Source organism: Equus quagga, chromosome 15 (genome assembly GCF_021613505.1).
Source record: "Equus quagga isolate Etosha38 chromosome 15, UCLA_HA_Equagga_1.0, whole genome shotgun sequence".
Taxonomy (NCBI): domain Eukaryota; kingdom Metazoa; phylum Chordata; class Mammalia; order Perissodactyla; family Equidae; genus Equus; species Equus quagga.
In genome coordinates this window covers 74,710,104-74,729,440 of record NC_060281.1, presented here as the reverse complement: position 1 = coordinate 74,729,440, position 19,337 = coordinate 74,710,104, and the positions used below count along the sequence as shown (strand labels likewise).

Sequence of the window (19,337 nt, the reverse complement as noted above, 5' to 3'; positions counted from 1 at the left end):
CAGGGCCGCCAAGAGTGAACACACCACGGCCGTATTGCTCGTGTGATGAAACGAGGTCCCAGGTGCCGTCTGGCCACCTTGCAAGCCGTCCTTACCCCGGGGGGTGTACACAGACCACGGAGAAGAGTGGGATTTCATTGTTGGGCTTGGGAGAAAAAGAGAAGAGACTCGGACGATAGGAGATATAATGAAAAAATGGGAATTCTTGTGAATGGTATGTAATGTTACTCCTTATCTTCTCATAAACTTCCAGTAAAGTCTGTTAGCCATTTATGTTTGGGAGTTAGGGCTGCATTTTAGGGAGATGCCACCGAGTTCTGAGACTGGCCTCTCTGGACCTCGACGGAGCATCCATCAGCCTCCTCATCTTCTGGCTTCCGGTTGAGTTTGGCACCAGTGGGAGATCTGAAGTGAGGAGAAGAGGTCGGGGTGGGGGTGGGGGTTGATTCCCGGCTCCCTCCCTGCGGGGTGCAGGATGGAGGTGACTGCCTTCCTCTGCTGAAGGCCACACTTCGTGCTGGAATGCCGTCTCCTACAGCTGAGGTTCCATCTAGATTTGGACAATCACTTGTGTCAGCTTGGGGCCTCCAGGAAAATGATGCCAAGACAGAATGAGATAGTCAAGAGATTCCTTGAAGAAACGTCTATGAAGGACAAAGGGGAGAGAGTGGAGGAGGCAGGGAGAAACTTCAGACCAGCGTGCAGGTCTGACCCCTGGGAGAGGAGAGAGGGAAGGAAGGGGAACTGGGTGGGAGGAGCCTGCACACAGCTCTGAGAAAGTCTTGGCCTGGCCACCAGAGGAGCCCAGAGCAAAGACTGTCCATTAGAAGCATCCCACAGTGGGTAGAAATGGCGTGGCTCTAGGACCCCACCATGCTCAGTCGTCAGTGGGAGCAGCCAGAGGGGAGCGTGGCCGTGGCATGAAGGCTGCCGCAGACCCACAGGTGTGGCACCCGCAGGCGGTCCGACAACTGCAGCCCTCCAGCAGGCTCTCAAGGGAGGAGGTCTGAGGGCCTCCCCTCGGTGGCTGCCACCTCACTCTCTCCCCATACCTTTTCACACTTAAAGGAGGTAACAGCTGCCACTGTGGCTAAGGTTTCAGAGTGCCTGGCTCCAGAATTTGTTCTCTTGGCCACCACACTCCTCTGCCTGGAGTTATCCAGATTTAAAGAAAAGCACTCATGGCATCTAGGGAGAAGTCCCGGCATAAGCAAAGCCCTGAGGTGTGTGGAGACCTCTAACCAGACTGACATTGTTCACGTAATCTGTGAGGCAGGAAGCAGCAGGAGAGACAGGAAGGGGCAGAAGGGCACTTTGTATTTTCCAGCATCCAATAAGAGCCTGCCTGTCTGCAAGCAGCCCCTAGTAGGTTTTCTCCAGCAAGGCGACTCCTGCTGAGAAGAAAAGATGAAGCGCCAGGACCATAGCAACAGCAGGGAGCTGTTACCTTGTCAAGAAGCCTGATGCTTCTTTTTTTTTAATTTTTTTTTTTTTTGAGGAAGATTAGCCCTGAGCTAACTACTGCCAGTTCTTCTCTTTTTGCTGAGGAAGCCTGGCCCTGAGCTAAAATTGTGCCCATCTTCCTCTACTTTTTTTTATATGTGGGACGCCTACCACAGCATGGCGTGCCAAGCGGTGCCACGTCCACACCCAGGATCGGAACCCGCGAGCCCCGGGCCGCTGAGAAGCGGAACGTGCGAACTTAACCGCTGCACCACCGGGCCGGCCCCTGATGCTTCTTTAGAGCCTTGTCATTCATGGTCCAGCCATGGGTTGGTCACAGGAGGAGCCAATGGGCTTGTTGTTTTTGCAGCAGTGTGGTATTCCGTGGTACTGATGGACTGTCACCATCATTATCAGCATCATTACCATCACTACATCACTATCATCACCATCATCATCATCATTACCATCATCATCATCAGTATCACCATCACGGTTATCACCATCATCATCATCACAATCATCATCATCATCACCATCATCATCATCATCATCACCATCATCATCATCAGTATCACCATCACGGTTATCACCATCATCATCATGACCATCGCCATCATCACCATTACCATCATCACTGTCATCATCATTGTTATCATCACCATCATCATCGCCATCATCATCATCAGTTTCACCATCACCTTTATCACCATCATCATGATGTTTACTATCGTATGGAAACTCTCCTCAGAAAGGACAATCTTTCCACATCATACTGAGGAAGCTGAAGCCATCCCAGAGGGGACTATTCAGAAAGGTCTCTGGATTGTGACTCAGAACTGAGTTCAAATCGTGCCTCTCTATCAACTGAATGTGTGGCCTCAGGACAAGTCATTTCACCCTTTGGGCCTTAGAATCATGGACCACTGAAGCTCAAAGGGACCTTTGTTTCTCCTGTATGTTGAGAATGATTGACTTTGAGATCAGAGACAACAAACAGGCAGCCTACAAGCCAAAGCTAACCCATGGACTTGAATGATCAATTAAGGGATTGACTAATTGATTTGGTCCACAGAATTTTTTTCTTAGTTTCCAACACTGAAAAACTAGGACAGGTCATGTAAAAAATATCTAAATTTCTGGCTTCTCTTAAGAAACCCAGAAGATCTCCCAATATTGGGCCTGCCTTTCCACACGCCAGCACCTGCAGGAGCGGAGCAGTGGCTGCCCCCACCACGTGCCCATCGATGCCTGTGAAGCCACCTTAGCCCTCATGCAAATTACCATAAAAGAAGCGTGTGTGGGAAGGGGAGGTGTTGACCAATTTTATACGCTAGAAGTATCCTGAGCCACAGCTTTTAATTAATATCACATACACACACACTTTAGAAAATTCTTACGCAGTTATACTTGAATAAGTCGTATTTGCAAAGACTACGAAATTTTAAGGTCCCCAAAAGATTAATAAGAAATATGTCTCTCCCCACCTCAGTTCCCTCCCTGGAGAGAGAATCTTGGGCTGATGCCCGAGACACAGACTCTGAGACAAAGATTTGAGCGGAAGTCATTTACTCAGTAGTTGATCCCCGGAAGCGCTGGTTGAGGAGCGGGGAGGTGAGACGGGGAAGAGCAGGAAGATGGTACCCGGATGGAATGGGCTGGTTGGTCACTGCCGGCAACGCCCTCGCCACGTGGCACAGCAGCTACGGCGCCTGGGGCCCAGGATACTTTTAGGGGCTTGCAAAAATGTTTTAGTTTTGCTTTCCTTTAAAATCAGGGGAACAAAATGAACATCATAATAATGAACATAAAGTAGTGAGTCCAGCCTGGATTATATTTATCTTTATACCAACACAGTCATAGAACAGGTAGATGACTATTATAATAGTTATGCAACTATGTATAGTGTTACACGTAAAAGATGTATAACTATATGGCATACGTACATTATGCATGTATATATATAAAATAAATGTATATTTATAAAATAAGATATATGTATACCATATATAACTGCATGGTGTACAGCGATCTGCCACATAATGACGTTTCCATCAATGATGGACCCCAAATATGATGGCGGTCCCCTAAGATTAGTGCCGTACGGCCTAGGTGTGCAGTAGGCTACACGTCTAGGTTTATATAAGCACACTGTGATGTTCACACAACGAAGAAATTGCCTAACAACGCATTTCTCAGAACGCATCCCTGTCGTTAAGTGACGTATGACTATGCATACATTATGTATATATGTAAATATGACTATATGTATACATGTATGTGTGGTTAATTTACATATATACAACATATAGTTATACATATATATGTAAAATATATGTATACTTTATCCGCAGGACGTATTATATGTATGTTTCCACACACAAACACAGACACATATAATTTCATCTTTAACAGAGGAAGAAGTCCTTGAAGAGAGACGTGGCTATGGCCTGAGGCGTCGGGAGTCCCGATGTGGCCCTGTGACTCTGGGCAGCTGGGGCTCAGGCCAGCTGGAAGCATCTGGGGGACTGTGGCGATCTCCCCTCTCATCAAGGGATGAGGAATCTGGGATATTTATCCCTCAGCTTCACCGGGTGAGGGTGATGCTGAGGTCCTGCCTGGTGGCGGGGTGGCTGGGCCTGCAGCGTGGGAAGCCCTCGCGAAGGGAGACGCAGGGCTGCAGAAGGAGTCTGCCTGCCGAGCATCGAATGGGGCGGGCGTCGACGCCTCCGTTATAAATATCAGCTTTGCCCGATTCTTAGCTAGCCTTCCAGAAGTAATCTAAGCACATACAAGCATATGTGTGTGTATTTCATATATTTTACACAAGTGGGAGCCTACCATCAAAAATGTACACATTTATGGAGCCACCATGAAGATACATTGTTATAATAAAAATAAAAACGTACAGAACAGTTTTTAAACCAAAATGGAATCATACTCTACATAATGTTTTGAACACGCTCTTGCCCCCCCAATTAATGTATATCGAACAACTTTTTTCATGGCACAATTTTTATGAGTTCAGTGAATTCCATTGTGAAGATAAGCCATAGTTTTTAAAAAGTTAAAGTTTTAAACAATTCTTGATTGTTGGACATTTCTATCACTTTGATTTCTCACTGTTATAAACAACACATGCTCGAAGGTTTCATACATGTGTTCAATTATTTCCTTAAAATAAACCCCAAGAAATGCAATGGCTGTAAAAATAAAAAAAAAGAAAAGAAATAGTCTCCTGACATGGTTTCCAAATAATGTTTCTAGAAAATTGTATCATTTTGCACATCTTTTTCAGAGTATTACAGAATGCCCATTTCCCAACACCTTCACCAACACTGATTATTATTTTCTTTTTTCTTTTTGCCAAGTGAGAAATTATATCCTAATCTGAAAAAGTGTCTTCAGGAAAGTGTTCCCAAAGCACCAGTGTGATGGACATAAGGTGTCCTCTTGGAAGAGAGGAAAATCCACCGAAATATGGGGCTGTCCTGGAAAGTGGGAGATCTTGGCTGGGGACACCCCCACGCTGGGCACAGAGGGATGTGCTGGTTCTGGTCCACTGTTCTCCCAAAGGCCGCCCAGCTGTGTGCCCAGGAGTGGACCGTGTGGACCCCATCCCCCCGGGCTCCCTTATCTATCCTTCACCCACCAATGGGGTTCAGCCATCGGGAGGCACCATCAGCCATTGGAGGCCGGAGAAGAGGCAGTTAGATCTCCCCCACGCCCAGCTGTAGTGACAGTGTCACCAGACAGTGGCTGTGTCTCTATGCCCACAGCTCCTCTCCATGGATCCCTGTTAACTCCCTCCCTCCCTCCCGCTGCCTCTCCAGGGCTGGGGTAGCAAAGACTCTGTATTCATTTCCTGTAGCTGCTCTAACGAATCACCACAAACTTGATGATTAAAAACAACACAAAGTTGTTTTCTCACTGTTCTGGAGGCCAGAGGGTGAGATCAGCTTCACTGGGCCACCTATGCAGGTGTCAGTGGGACTTTGCTCCCTCCCGAGGCTCTGGGGAGAATCCGGTCCTTCCCTCTTCCAGCTTCCGGTGGCTGCTGGCCTTCCTGGGCTTGTGACCAGGCCACCCCAATCTGCAAGACCAGCGTCTTGAAATCTCTCTCTGCTCCGTTTCACTTGGCCTTCCCCTCTGTGCGTGTCAGATGTCCCTCTGCCTCCGTCTTGTGAGGACACGTGTGACAGCATGTAAATTCCACCCAGATCATCCAGGATAATCCCATCTGAAAATCGATAATCTAATCACGTCTGCAAAGACACTCCCCCCCCCCCCACCCCCCCCACCCCCGTAAGATTCTCGGGTTGCAGGGGCATGTAGAGGCGCCCCTTCTGCAGCAGCGGGCTCCCATAGCCACAGGTCCGGGTGCCCCACGTCCTTTCCTGGCCACGTCTCTGTCGATCGCCCCTCCGTCAAAGCATCTTCAAAACCCCAGGGGTCTGTGGGCTGCCTGGCACCCTCACCAGCACAGGGTCCTTGCACCCCGCGCACACAGAGCTCTCCCTCCTGCTGTCTGCATTTGGACACCTCTGGCTTTAACTTCCTCCGGGTTCAATCCATTTATTTATCCAGAAATATGTACCGACCAACCACGGCCAGGCGCTCAGTGGAGCAGGGTTCTGCGGGCAAGGAGGCAGCGTGTGTCTCCCTAAGGGGCAGAGTGAGGAATAAGCCCCATCCACTGCCTCCAGGCCGGGCCGGCACAATTCCGGGGCGTTTGCATCCCTTGAATCTTCCAGCCGCGCGGTCCACACGCGATCCTCTGGCGCCCCCTCCCGGCCGCGCTCCGGGACTGCAGGGCAGCGCGCAGCCGCCCCTCACCCGGGAAGGACCAGGACGGGGGGCCGGAGGGCGGTGGGGCCCCCGGCGGGCGGTTCAAAGCGCTAGGAGACAGACGTCCAAAACCAGGCGTCCGGCTGCCCCTCACCATTCCAGGGGCGGCTTCTGTCCGCGTGGCACAGTGGATGGAGCGTCTCTGAGTCCTCGCCTGCTGCTTCCTGGCTGGTGAGCTCCGTTGACTCATTGCACCTCTCTGTGCTCTGGTTTCCTCATCTGTAACATGGGGTTAATAACTGTACCTGCATCGCTGGGTCATAATGAGCTCGTCCATCCGAAGCTCTTCACCAAGGTAGGCACAGCAAAGTATGATTGTCGTTATTGCAATTGGCACCATGCTAGGCACCACGAATATGTTATCCCGGATCCTCATGATCACCCTGGAAATGGGCATTAGTGATCCTATTTCACAAATGAAGGATAAGGTTCAGAAAGGGTGATTGACTTACCCAAGGTCACACAGCAAAAAGTGTCGGAGATGGAATTAGAGGCTGGGTCTCTCCACCTCCGACGTCCAGGGTCCTTCCCAGGCTCCACGTCATCATCTCAGGATGGGTTAGTTCATGCTGCGATTTTCCAGGGCTCACCTCGGCAGCAGAAGGGAAGATGACAGGAGGGTAGAAGGTGGCACTGTTTCCTCCAAAAGGAAAGCCAGGAGGGGCAGGCGGGCACAGCTTCTGGTTTGGCTGGGGACTCTGTGCTCATCCAGAAGCAGAGAAATCAGACGTAGACCTTTGACCTGGGGAAATAAGGCCCCCTTCTCCTCCAAGATGGCACCTATGATGGTAAAGCGCTTGTTCCGCAAGGAATGGATCATTCGTGGGGCGATGACCATGATGGCAATGACGTAGCATGCCCATCACTGTCAGCCTCTTGCCCTAGACGGTAAGCTCCATGAGAGCAGGGAACATGTCACTGCCGTGGCCTCGGTGCCTGGAACAGTGCCTGACACAAAGCAGGTCCTCATTAAACTCATGAACTCGTTAACTGTGGGAAGGAAGGAAGGTAGGGAGGAATGCACATGCATGCTTCTGTCCAGCAGAGCTCCCTGTCTAGTTGAACCATGACCAAGTTCAGTAGCTGACTTGGGGCTGCATTTCCCACTAACACATGTTCCATGATAGAAGGACTTGGGGCTCAGATAAATTTGGGACATGCTGTGAAAAACTTGGCCGAAGGACTTTTCTGGGACATTAATGTCCTGAGGCACATTGAGAGGTTGTAGCAGTGAGTGAGGATGCACAGCATTTTCTCACCCTATGGACCCACCATTTCCCTCCTCCCCTCACAGGAGAGTGAGGGACATCTCACTGCACGCTGTTCCACAAAACACGATGTGGGAAGCGCTTTTCTAAGCCCACGGCGAGAGCACGGCTCCGAAGGTGAATCAGAAGGAGCCTTGTTTTCCTGGCCCTTTGGGATGACAACCTGAGCAGAGGGAACAGAATTAAGACACATGGAGGCCAGGGGGTGGCAAGCTGGCCCACGGCCTGACTTTGTCGATAAAGTTTTATTGGCATAGGGCAATGCTCATTCAGGGACGCACCGTCTGGGGCTGCTCAAAACGGCCACGTTGACTGATTGTAACGGAGACTGTGTGGCTCATGAAGCCTAAAATAAACACCATCTGGCCCTTTGCAGAGAGAGTTTGCTGGCTATTGCTGGACAAGATCCTTGCAAAACAAACCCGGCGAGGCTGAGCATCCCACGAAGGCTCTTGGAGGCAGACGAGGGGGCCTGGCCCAGCCCCCGGGGAGGCAGGTGTTTGGAGGCGCTGGGACCACAGCAGCTTGTGTTGCACGCCTGCCACGCGCCCAGCATTGGCACACTCTGGTGTGTGCCCCAGGGGGTTCTTGGGAGCCAGCTCAGAGGTGGAGCTGAGCACGCAGAGTTCATTTCGGGGGTGCCCCTGGGATCAAGGGACCCCTAAGGAAGGGCAGGGAAGGAAGCAGAGGAGAAGCGGGGCTGAGCCGTGTCAAAGGACACCTCGGCTGACCTGATGGAAAATCCTGAAGATGGGCTGAGCCTTCAGCATGGCCCCTGATTAGGGCAAGGAGGCTGGGCCTTTCTGACCCCCCACTTCCTGCAGTCATTGGATTGGGGCCACCCAGGATGGTGGTGCCCAGGCCGAGGCAGGTCTCTGAGCTGAGGAGAGCCTCTGCTAACTGTCCTCCAGGAGGGGCAGCTGGGCGCCCTTCCCCTGGTCTGCCACAGTGAGCAAAAGAGACCCAGCCCTTGCCAGGGGAAGCTGACCTCCTAGGGGGGCAACAGTCATCACACATGTGGACGACCAAATGCCTGTGTAATTACAGATGGCAGGGGAAGGGGGGTAGTTCAGAGGCAAAATCAGTGTGGACCTAATGTAGACTGGGGGGCCCTCTCTGAGGATGAGGTGTTGAAGCTGAGGCCCAAGGTTAGAGCCAGATGTGGTCAGATGAAAAGCTGAAGGACGAGCTCAGGATGTGCAAAGGCCCTGAGGCCATATGTCAGCTTCCTCGGGCTGCTGTAACAAATTACCACAATCTGAGGGGCTTAGAACAACTGAAATTCATCCTCTGACAGTTCTGGGGCCTAGAAGCCCAAAATCCAGGTGTCACAGGGCTGTGCTCCCTCGGAGGCTCCAGGGGAGATTACTTCCTTGCCTCTTCCAGCTTCTGGGGGTTGCTGGCAATCCTTGGCTTGCGAGTGCATTGCTCCAGTACTGCCTCCATCATCACGTAGAGTTCTCCCTGTGTGTCTGTGTCTCTACACGACCTTTTTATAAGGACACCAGCCACTGGAATTAGGGTCCCCCCTACATCCAGGATGACCTCATCTCAAGGTCTTCAACTTAAAGACATCTGCAAAGACCCTATTTCCAAATACATTCCCAGGTTCCAGGGGCTATTAAGGGACACGGTTCAACCCACAGCAGGTGAGGACGAGGGCTGCACAGTCGGGAAGCAGGAAGCGGCCAGTGTGGCCGGAGCTGAGCCGGTGGGGAGTGGGGGTCAGTGGTGCCTTTGCAGGATCCGGAGCCCAAAGTCAGAAAATGAGCTCACTTTTCAAAGCAGGCCTCGGCGATCCTCTGTACGTGCGAAGGAGGCATCTGCCTGCAGCACAGCTGAAAAGAAAAGGAAGGATGGGTCTGGGTTTACCCCCAGCCCATCCCCAGATCACCTGCCTGGCCCCTGGCCAGCATGGCAGCCAGCCCGGATTAGACAGACGCTGGAACTCGGAGCCCGCAGAACCCGGGAGAAGACCCCCTTTGGCTCGTCTTCTTAGCACATGGTCAGCCTTTCCCAGCCACAGGCTGTTTGACAAATGACTTGTGATGTGTGCTGTGTCTCCAGGAGAAAATTTATGGTCCACTCTGACAGCAGGAGGGGCCCCCATAGCCCTGGCACTGGGCCCCCAGCAGGGCCGATGGGGTGGGGGGGGCCGGGCTCGGCTGCCACCTGTCACAGGTGAGCTGCCTGACGTGCAGGGGTGGCTGAGGCTGGTGCACACCTGGCCTCCTGTCTCGAGTCACCCTGGCACCTGCGTCCCTCAAGGCTGCTCTTCCCAGGGGCTTCTGGGTGATGGGCAGTGGACTGCTGGGGCCACATTGAAGGTGCCAGGTGGCGACACCCAGGGCAACGGTCTCCCGCACCCCCTTGCTGCCCCCACTTCCTGACCCCTGGGGGTGATCACAGGTAGGGAGGAGCAAGAGGCACCCACTCCAACCTGACCTTGGTCCCTACTGTGTGATCTTGAGCGAGTGTCTCCTTCTTCTGAGCCTCAGTTTCCCTGTGTGTCAATGGATAGGAAGACAGGATGTGTGCGTCCCGATAAAAACTAAAGTTGACTATTTCTGAGCCTTTCTACACACTGGCAAAATTGCTAAAAATTAAAACTCTACAGAAGATGACGTGGCAGACAGCCCCTTAACCCGGCGACTGGTTACCATCCCTCAGTGCCCCACTCTGGGACAAATCAACATGACAGCCCGAATCCAGCCATAAGGAAATAGCATTCTAACCCCAGGAGAGACATCCTACAACACGGCCTGCCTGGAGCCTTCAGAAGCTCATGGTCCTGAAGGAAGGCTGAGGAAATTCTGCAAATAAAACAGTGCAGATTAAGGGAGTCTAAAGACATGTGACAGGAGATTGCAATGTGTCAGACTGAATCATTAGTCAGGAAAAAAAATGATTGGGGCATTCGTTGAAATTTGGGTATGCATTATTGGATACGTATTGGATTGATATCAGATCTCCCGAATTGATGATTGCACTGTGGTGATGTATCAGATACACACTGGAGTGTTTCTGGGTGAATGGCCTTGGTGTCTGCCATGTATCTGCAGATGGTTTTGTAATAACAATCATATATAAAGAGCCACGTCAATCAAATGACATGAATGAATGTTAATATTCAGTGAACCTGGGTGAGGATACATAGGTGTTGGTTGAGCTGTTTTTTGATAAAATGTTTTTAAAATTATAGTGAAAATATACTTACAGGTAATCCTGAATGCTGTTTTTTATGCATATTATCATATTTTATTTTTACCACATGCCTGGAAGCTGGATACTACTGCTACTCAATTTTATAGAAAAGAAAACAAGCTTAGAGATGAAAAGTTTGCCAGGATCACGCAGCCTGAATGTGATGAGCTAGGATTTGAGCCCAGGGCCATCCCCTGGCTGAGTTATGGGGTTTCACAAACCTTCCGTGGACCACTCAACATGCTGTTTCTTGCCTCCAGGCTTTTCACACGCTGTTCCCTCTGCTGGAAAGTACCCTCTCCTCCCCACCCCTTGCCTTTGCCTGAGAGCACAGCTGTCAAACCCCCTCCTCTGAGAGGCCTTCTTGGACCCCCAGCCTAAATCAGGCCCCATAGGGCCTGTAGCCCACTTCTCACAATGCTCACTGCACTTGTAACTATTTGTCTAACGTCGGCTTCCCATGAGCAGAAAGTTCCAAGAGACAGCAGCAGAAAGTTTCATATTTACTGCTATAGCCCCTGTACCTGGCAGCAGAGTCACTCAAATATTTGTTGAATTGTATTAAACTAAAAAGTGTCAGGAGCCCTAGAAAAGCTGCTGTTTGAAGAAACCTGTCCTGTGAGAAAGGTCCACAGAGCACTGAAGGCGATGGGGCAGCTCCAAGGCCACAGGCAGATACAGTGTATCAGTTAGCTATTGCCGCATAACAAGCCAGCCCATGGCCCAGGGGCCTAAAACAGTTAGCACCTGTTATTACTCATGAGTCTACAGTCAGCCAATTATCCTGGGTTCTCCAGAGAAACAGAACCAATAGGAGACAGATAGGAGAGAGAGAGAGATGTATTATAGGAATTGGCTCAGGCAGTGACCCAAGCTGAGAGGTCCCACGATCTGCAGGTGACAAGCTGGCCATCAGGAGAGGGGAGGGGCAAGTCCCAGTCAGAGCCCGCAGGCAGGAGGAGACCCATGTCCCAGCTTAAAGACAAGCAGAGAAAGAGAATTCTCCCTCATTTCACCTTTTGTTCTCCTAAGGCTTCCAACGGGATGGCTGAGCCCCACCCACGCTGGGATGGCCATCTGCTTTCCTCAGTTTACCAATTCACATGCTACTCTCTTCCGGGAACACCCTCACAGACACACCCAGCATGACGGTTAACCAAACAGCTGGGCAGCCACGGCCCTGTCAAGTTGACTCATAAAATTCACCGCCACAGCCAGCCGGTTGGTGCTGCTTGAGTGCGCTGGGGCTCCGCGGATCTGGGCTGGGCTCCAGAGATGTCTCTGGTCAGCGGGCCGAAGAGCAAGGGGCTGGGTGGTCTAGCATGGCCCCACCCACACATTCCGTGGTTGGCCAGCTGTCGCCGTGGGCGAGGGAGTGACCAGACCAGGAGCCTCTCGTCACCCAGATGATCAACCTGGGTCTGTTGTCAGGAGGTGCATGCTCCTCGTGGCCTAGGCTTCTGCCCCATTCTGCTGCTCCAGACAGGTCACACGGCCAGCCCCGATGCCAGAGGGTTGCCAGGGCAGGGTCTCTGTTGCAGTTTCTCCTCTCTGCCGTTGCAACACAAAAGCAGCCGCAGACCAGACATAAAAGAATGGGCGTGGCTGTGTGCCAATAACATTTTATTGATGGACATGGAAATGTGAATTTTGTATCATTTTTATGAGTCACAAAATGTTATTGTTCTTTCGATATTTTTTTCCAACCATTTAAAAATGTGAAAACCATTCTTCGCTGTCAGGCCATATAAAATCGGGCGGTGGGCCCAATTTGGCCCAGGGCGTAGTTTGCTTGCTGGATAGAGAAGCAAGGAGGCGGAGAGAGTCTTTTCTGCACCAAAGGGAGCTGCTTCTGCCCTTGGTTTTGCCCTTTATAACGTACTTGGCGATAATTCCACATCTAGACATACTGACCTCTCAAATCCTTTTAATTTTCAAAATATCTTTTTTTAAAAGTATTTCACTAACCCTTTTCGAGATCTTCCCCCACCGCTGGCCTGTCCCTGGTTGGAAGTTAATTCCTTGGGATCCAGGCACAACTTCCCACAGCTTCCCCCCAACACACTCGTGAAGGCGGCCGTGGATGGAGGTGACTTACACCTGCCTGTTTTTTAATCCTTGGGCGTAATCAGAGAGGCCAGCCAGGCGGGGTCCAGGTGCCCCCGGATTATATTTGCTGGGAAAGACAGAGGCAGAGACAAAACCAGGAGGAAGCAGAGCAGGAAGACGAATAATAATGTTACCACGTGGCTGTTTATTGAATGCACGGTGAACGCAGCCCAGGAACGGTCCGTCCTTCCCCGCCCGACATGTGGCGACCATATTTTACTGGGACGGGCCGATTGGCAAAGAGCATTCCACTTTCTTTTAATACCTTTGAAAGACCTTCTGATTTGTGAATTTCTTTCAGGAAGCCTACGTTAAGTTGCGCATTTTAATAAAGGCAGTTCATAAAAATAATAAAATAAAAGTATACGAAGCCAAGACAGGCTGGGCAGCCCACATGCCCTCTCATAAAAGGCTAATATCTCAGAGCTGCCTTGTAAAGCCTGCTCCAGCCCGCCTGACCAGGGTCACAGTGTGCAGAGAACAACCCTCTAATTGTCACTTAATTAAGAGCGCTTTCATACATATCAATAAATATCTGTTGAGTAAACGAATGACTTTGAAACACAGCGACCCCTTAAGTCCTCTACTCTCGGCTTGAGGGCACATGTTTGCGTGTGTGTGTGTGTGTGTGTGTGTGTCTTTTTGTTGCAGTCTACCTAAGACGTGGAGAGGGTGAAATGTGATCTTCAAAGGAACCTACTACAAAGCAGTAAATTCTCATGCAGTGGGTTGAACAGCGGCCCCCTAAACAGGTATGCCCACGTCCTAATCGCTGGCACCTATGAACGTGACCTTATTTGGACACCTAAAAATTAAGGATCTCAAGATGAGATCATCCTGGATTTTAGATGGGTTCTAAACCCACTAGCAGGTGTCCTAATTAGAGAGAGGAGAGAGGACAGATTTGACTCAGACACTAGAGGGGAGGTGGCCACGTGAAGACAGAGGCAGAGCCTGGAGCGATGCAGCCACAAGCCAAGGACACCTGGAGCCACCAGCAGCCGGAAGAGGTAAGGACGGACCCTCCCCCGCAGACTCCTGGGGCAGCGCAGACCCGCCGACACCCTGATTTTGGATTTCTGGCCTCCAGAACCGTGAAAGAACACCTTTCTGTTGTCTTAAGCCACTAAATTTCTGGTTATTGGTTACAGTAGCCCTAGGAAAGCCATACACCCCGTAATCCTACCACTTAAAACTATCCAATACTTAATACTACTTAATAGCTAGACGACTTTGAGCAAGCTGCTTCACTCGCCTGCTTCCCAGTTTGCCCGCCTTTCCACCCTACACGTTCTAATAAGCACGGGTGATGCTCAGTAATTGATTCACGGTGCCTGGCAGCCTCTCGGAGCCTCAGTTTCCCCATCTCTAAAAGGGAGGCAAGAACCCCTAATCTTCCCTCCATTCTCAGGGCCGTTTTAGGACTCAAAAGTAAAATAAAATAGTAAAGGAAAGGATATGGCAGTCTGCGAAGCACTCGCCGAGCCGGCCACGCGCAGCCCGCGCCGACGTCAGCATCCAGCGCCCTCTGCCGACTCAGCCCCTGCATTGGTCTCTCCGGGCGCCGCCCAATAGCCTGCGCCTGCGCAGAATGCAAGCGCTCAGGCCCGCCCCCTGGGGGGAGTGATTTCCTCGGGTCGCTCCTGTTTGGCCACGCCTATTTCCGGAAAGGGCAGGCCTACGTGCAGAGCACGTGACTTAGTTTCGCCTGGCCAAAGATGGCGGCGCCCAGAGAGGTGGCGTGAAAGTTGTTGGCGGAAGACGCTGTCCGTTCGTGCGGAAATTTAAACATCGGTCACCGTGCGCCATGTCGCGACTGATCGTGAAGAACCTCCCGAACGGGGTGAGTGCAGGGCCTGGACTTGGGGGTCTGAAATTGGGACCAGCCGGGAGCTGGGGTTGAGACGGAGGTTGCTGGGGAGAATCGAGGGGCTTTGGCTCTGGGGCAGCATTGCGGGCGGATTCGGAACGCAAAAGGGGCAGGATCTTCGGCAAGTCCCCTTGTGACAGTTGGGAGAGAGGGATAGTGAGTGCTCAAGGTTTCACAGCCGGCCCGTGGGTATCTGACTCCCAACCAGACAACTTTTTTCTCAGGGAGACCTCCCCCACTCCCTTGTGCTGGATGCTCTCTCCCACAGCCCCTCTCGTCCGACCCCTTTTTTGTTGTTGACACGTGGCTGGATCAGACACTGTATTTATATTTCTCTGCCACTCAGGAGACTGTGGGGGAGGCGTGTGGGGAGCGTTAGGCTGAGGACCTGCATTCCAATTTCCAGTCCCGCCTTTAGGGTAGGGAGCAATTGTTTAAGAAAACTGAGTGGGTGTGAAGGGCTTTAAACCATTTATCCAGTAAGTAGGGAGACGTGACTCACTCATGCTTGTCTCTCTTCCCCGAGAGCCCAGCACAGAGCCTGGTACGTGGTAGGCATTCAGTAGAAACATGCCGAATGAGTGAGTGAAGAAATAGATGAATATGTGTGGTACCAGCTGACTGAACGCAGTGCGCCCGAGTGGTCCATCCTTACCTGTTTCGCTATGCCTTTTTTTGGGTGGAGAGCTCCCACACCACTGGGGTGGCCAGTAAGCTCATTCCCAAAATACAGCATGTGCCCTTGGATGGCATGAGGGATCTTCTGTGCTCTTGACTCTGCCCCCCGGGAGCCTCCCTCCTTAGAAAGAGTGAGAACACAAGACCATTTATGCTTTCTTGTGTTTCTTTAACTTTATTTTTTTACCCCCAGCAGGTTGTGGGGGACCTATAACATGATTTAAAAAATTCAAACAGTACAGTGTGTAGAAAACGAGAAGCAAAGTCTTTGGTTCCATGCTACCCCCCATCTCTCTCCAGGTGTAACCATCTCAATAGTTAGTTTTTAGGATTCCTCATAGTCATCTCTATGTCCAAACAGTGTGCTCTCTCCATTTCTTGGTTTATATACCTCAGTGATTATCTGCTGACCGCCCACTATGAAAGATGAACCTAGCTTCTCTATTCCTCCCTTCCCGTCTCTATTATATGATTGTTTTTAATTCTTCCATTGTTTACCCTCAGCAGTATACTTTTACCAAATATATGTCATTGATCCATCCATCCTCTTAGGCGGGGTCTCTTGATGCCTGACTTTGGTGGATGAGGATTTTAGCCTGGCTGCCCTTCCTTCTTCGCCTCCCAACTTCCGTCTCATTGTGCTTCTCATTCTGTCTCATTGGCTGGTTCTCTTACCATTGGCTGTCCTGTCCGATGAATGAGAGAATTAATAAAAACAATATTAAATTAATAAATACCAATTAACTAGTTAATATTAAAATTAAATTAATAAAGACAATAGTAGCTAACACTTGGAAAGCTTAGTATGTGCCAGGCACTGTTCCAGGTGCTTTAGGTAAAGTAACTGAGTTAATCGTCACCCTAACCCTAGGAGGTAGGTTCCCTTATTATGCCCATTTTAAAGATGAAGAAACTGAGCTACAGCAAGGTAAAGTGATTTGCCGGAGGTCACACAGAGCTGGTGATTCGTAGAGCAGGGGTTGAATTGAGCGATGTGGTTCTAGAATTTGTATTCCTGACCACTACACCATCCTCTCTCTCTCAGCTGATTGCATGCCCTTTTCTTAGCTCTTTTCCGACGGACGTTTAGTAGCAAGGGCTTGTTCTGTTGCTGACATTGTAGATAGCGATGGGTAAGACGCAGTCCCCACTTTTACGGTACTTGCGGTCCAGCGGCAGAGACAGACACTGGATCACTGTGATGTGAGGTGCAGGGACTGAGGTACGAACTGGTGCTCGTGAGCACAGACGGGTTGGGTACCTAGCCCACCTGAGGAATCTGGGAGAGCTTTACTGGGGGAGCTGATGATTGAGCTGAGGAGGAGGAGGAGCTAGCCGGGGTCTGTCAGGGTGATTTCACCCAGAGGAAACAACGGTAGAAAAACCTCAGAGGTGGGAAGCAGAGAAGCCTGCGACGAATTTGTCAAGAGATGCTGCTGAAGAGCTGGGTCGAGGCCAGATCGTGGAAAATCTCCTGTGTTACCTTGAGTGCTTGTTCTTGAGCCTTTGTTGTTAGAAAGTCACCAGAAGGTCTTTGACAGAGGACTGATGGGGTCACACTCGAGTGTGGTCCCTCCCAGTAATGGGGAAGGTGAAGCCACTGCCTTTTCCATACCTGAGCTGAGTCACAAACCCTGATTCTGCAGACCCTGAGCAGAGCGCTGATCCTCTGTGAGCTCCATTTTCTCTACAAAATGCACGTCATAATTCCCAACTCACAGAGTGACTGTGAGATTTCAGTAAGGTCAGAGTCCTTAAGAACCTGCCTCAGAAAATGTCTTTTTCCTTTCTACTGGGCTGCCAAGGACTCTAGCTTCTTGACTTTTAGAGCTTGTTTTGGCCGTTTGTGGGGTGCTGGGTGCCCCGTCAACCCCACTGCCACACACACACAAATCTCCCCATATCTGCTTAGGAAACTCACTGAGTTCTGAGGGGAGCCAGGCTGGAGAGAGGATGGTGGAAGCCAGGAGCCAGTTTTACATAGTGTGGGGCTCCTTGACCAAATAATAGTAATAATAATGTTAGTGTATTAGTTTTCTATTGCTGCTGTAACAAATTACCACCAACTTCATGGGTTAAACAATACTAATTTATTATCTTAGAGTTTTGAAGGTCAGAAATCCTGAAATCACGGGGTTGGCAGGGTTGTGGTCCCTTCAGAGACTGTAGGGGAGGGTCTGACTCGTCTAGAGACCACCCGCATTCTTTGGCTCTTTGTCACATCCCACATCTTCAAAGCCAGTAGCAGAGCATCTTCCATTCTCTTGGTGCTTCCATCTTCACGATGCCTTTTCCAGCTCTGACCCTCCTGTCTCCCTCTTACAAAGATCTTGTGATCACATTGGGCCCACCTGGCTAACCCCAGCTTATCTCCCCATCTCAAGATCTGTAACGTAACCACATCTGCAAAATCCCTTTGGCCAAGTAGGGTCACATATTCACAGGTCCCAGCGTTTAGGACGTGGACGTCTTTTGGGGGCCTCCATCACTCTGTCTACCACAATTAGCAAACACTTGTACACCTTACCACGTTCATTTATTCTGACCTACTACTGTGTAGCAGCCACCATGCTGGGCTCCTTTTATAAGTGGTCTCCTTATCCTCCTGACAGCCCAGAGGGTAGGAAGATTTCATTGCAGCCGCTCGGAGTCTTGATTTCCTCATTGGTGACATGAATAAGGGACTTCCTCTAGGCCACGAGCTAGCAGGTGTTCCAGCCAGACAAAGCACACTCCGCCACCGCCTCGTCTGAGGTCACCCTGGGGAATCCCAGGGCCTCGGGTTTCCAGCTCGCTCTGTCCCTTAGGCTCTGAGGACTCCCCGGCTCCTCCCTCATTGCGCCTCTTCTGTCTTAGATGAAGGAGGAGCGTTTCAGACAGCTGTTCTCCGCCTTTGGCACGCTGACGGACTGCAGCCTGAAGTTCACCAAAGATGGCAAGTTCCGCAAGTTTGGCTTCATCGGCTTCAAGTCCGAGGAAGAAGCCCAAACAGCACTGAACCATTTCAACAAGAGTTTTATCGACACCTCCCGGATCACAGTGAGTCAGCACGAATCTCGCCCCTGCCTGCCCATTGAAAGTGACGCCACTTAATTTTTCCTTCTACCCCCAAGTCCAGAGGCTGTCCTCTTTCCGGCTGTGACGTCTTTGGTCTTCCTCACTGGTTCTCAAACTTCCATGCATATGAATGCCCTGAAGAGCTTGTTAAAGCTCTGGGCCCCTGCGCCTGGAGTTCCTGATTCAGTATGTGGGGGCCCCAAAACCTTGCATGCCTAACAAGCTCACACGTGATGCGATGCTGCTGGTCCCAAACCCACGCTTTGAGAACCACTGGTCTACATCATTTATTCACTCACCCGTTAGCAAGCCCTCAGTGAGCACCCACTCGATGCTGGGAATTTAGAGCAATGTTGTACCCCAGGTCCCCGTCCTCACTCACGGAGCTAGCAGCCCACAGGCAGGCAGGGGCCGTCAGGTAAACAGACTGCTCACAGGCAGGGTCATCAGTGCGTGACGGGGGAAGCACTAGGGACTGATGGAGGACAGAGGAGGCCCCTTCTCTTGCCAGGGAGGGGTCAGGAAAGCTCCCTGGAGGAGGAGGTCACTCACGTGCATTTAACAGCTTGGTAAAACACCTGTAACACTTTCTTGAGAAGAAAAAGATGTTGGACAAGTACATATCACGTGATCCCATTTATACACAGTCGTGTCCCTAAATCTATATGTGTGTGATGTGTGCAGAGAGAGCCATGGAAGGATTGTTACTAAAATAGTAATTCTTCTCTCTGGGTGATAGGAAGTGGGGACAAAACAAATTTTTTTCCCCTTTCCTCTGTTGTTTGAATTTTGTACAGCGAGCACATGTCATTATTACAGAAACAGCAGAACTGTTCTGAGAGTCCACACAGAGGGGTATG

General features: G+C 50.7%; 1 protein-coding gene across 1 annotated transcript in view; it reads left to right on the top strand.

Annotated features, from left to right (window-relative positions):
- Positions 1 to 14,575: 14,575 nt before the first annotated feature.
- The window catches only part of RBM19 (RNA binding motif protein 19), a 129,028-nt gene continuing 124,266 nt past the window's right edge, over positions 14,576 to 19,337 (top strand). The window contains exons 1-2 of the mRNA XM_046640636.1: positions 14,576 to 14,715; positions 18,277 to 18,459. Coding sequence (XP_046496592.1) covers positions 14,680 to 14,715; positions 18,277 to 18,459 — 219 coding nt within the window. The 5' untranslated portion in view covers positions 14,576 to 14,679. The remainder of the gene's footprint in view (positions 14,716 to 18,276; positions 18,460 to 19,337) is intronic.